The 1,381-nt window shown below is 64.9% G+C and overlaps 1 protein-coding gene across 1 annotated transcript; it reads right to left on the bottom strand.

The window, feature by feature from the left end:
* Positions 1-342: 342 nt before the first annotated feature.
* Positions 343-1,264, bottom strand: MNEG_4753 (hypothetical protein; the record flags this gene model as incomplete). Its single annotated transcript, XM_014046769.1, has 4 exons — positions 343-477; positions 645-720; positions 915-1,033; positions 1,259-1,264. The coding sequence occupies 4 exons, from the start codon at positions 1,262-1,264 to the stop codon at positions 343-345; spliced, it is 336 nt and encodes a 111-aa protein (XP_013902223.1).
* Between the last annotated feature and the right edge of the window lie 117 nt (positions 1,265-1,381).

Raw genomic sequence — 1,381 nt, forward strand, 5'->3', positions numbered from 1 at the left:
CCGCCTGCACCGCGGCCCTTGGCGCCGGCGGCGGCAATGGGCTGCGCCCGTGCGTGTTTGGCGCCGGCCAGGGAGTCAAAGATGATCTTGACCAGCTGCTCCTTGCGTGAGGCAGCAAACGTAATCGGCTCCTGTGATGTGTTTTCGTTTGTGTGTGTGTGGGTGGGTGGGTGGGTGGGGGCGGGTTGCGTGCGTGCGTGTTTTCCATCAGAGCTTCAAACCCCACGTGAGCTATGAGGCACTGCCCCTCAAAGTTCCCTAAGTGCACCCTCGCTTGCCTGCAACATCCACCCAATCAACCGCCTGCCCACCCCCACACCCAGTCGCAACACATGCAAACATTCAGGCCCCCACCTTGAGGAATTCTGGCAGGCACTTGGCAGCATCCCCCAGCTCCACTGGCAAGAATGCCACCTGCTCCTCCTCATCCTCATCAACTTCATCGTCATCATCGACCTCACCATCCCAGGCCGACCCCTGAGCAGAGGGGCGCAGCGCGGTCGCGGCGTTGGGGGCGAAAGGCGCCGCAGAACGACTGGGGTGACGCTGCTATCCGCGCTGCGCTCTGCCGTATGCAGGAGCTTCCACCACGGCGACCAGAGAGGTTGCCCGCACCCGCCGGCCTGCCGCCCTTTCCCCCGCACCTCGCCGCTGCTCGCTGCGCCACGCTCGTGCGCCAGCGCCGCCGCGGGGCCCAGCTGGAAGCTGAAGCCCGTGGCCCTGCGCAAACAGTATCAGAGGTAAAGCAGGAAAACCACAGTAGGTCGCTCTCACAATAGCACCGTCGGACGCTTGCCCTCCGCTCCCCACTCCTCTCAACCCCGCCTCTCGCGCCGCTGCATATGCCTCAGAACCTGTGCGGCTCCCATGGCCACTGCCACCCCGAAAGGCAGGCTGCTTGTCCCGGCCCGCACCTGTGTGTGTATAGGATGCCCCTCTCTCCCGCGGGCGGGTCCCGCACCTCGATGCCGAAGAGGTAGCGGATCGGCACCAGCGCGGCGCTGGGGGAGCGACCAGCGCTGGGAGCGGCGCCCTGAACAGGTGCAGGTGAGTGCGCGGCGGTCTTAATGCAGTATGTTTGTGTGTGTGTGTGTGTGTGTGTGTGTGTGTTGTGGCTGGGAAGGTGTGCCGGGAGAGATTGCCGTGCTGCTGGGTGATCTGCAAGCCAAAAAGGCATGCGTAGAACACGAACGCGTGCACACGCGCACACACCCACAACCACACACGTGCAAGCCCACACACGCGCACATGCACAAACACACATACACACAGGGGCTGGACACAGGGCACAGCCCCGAAAATGCACCTGGCTGCGTGCGAGGCGAGAGGCCAGCGGCGAGCGCGCGCCGGCGGTGGCAGGCGTGTTCGCAGGCGCGCGCAC

Source organism: Monoraphidium neglectum, assembly GCF_000611645.1.
Source record: "Monoraphidium neglectum strain SAG 48.87 unplaced genomic scaffold scaffold00675, whole genome shotgun sequence".
Classification (NCBI taxonomy): domain Eukaryota; kingdom Viridiplantae; phylum Chlorophyta; class Chlorophyceae; order Sphaeropleales; family Selenastraceae; genus Monoraphidium; species Monoraphidium neglectum.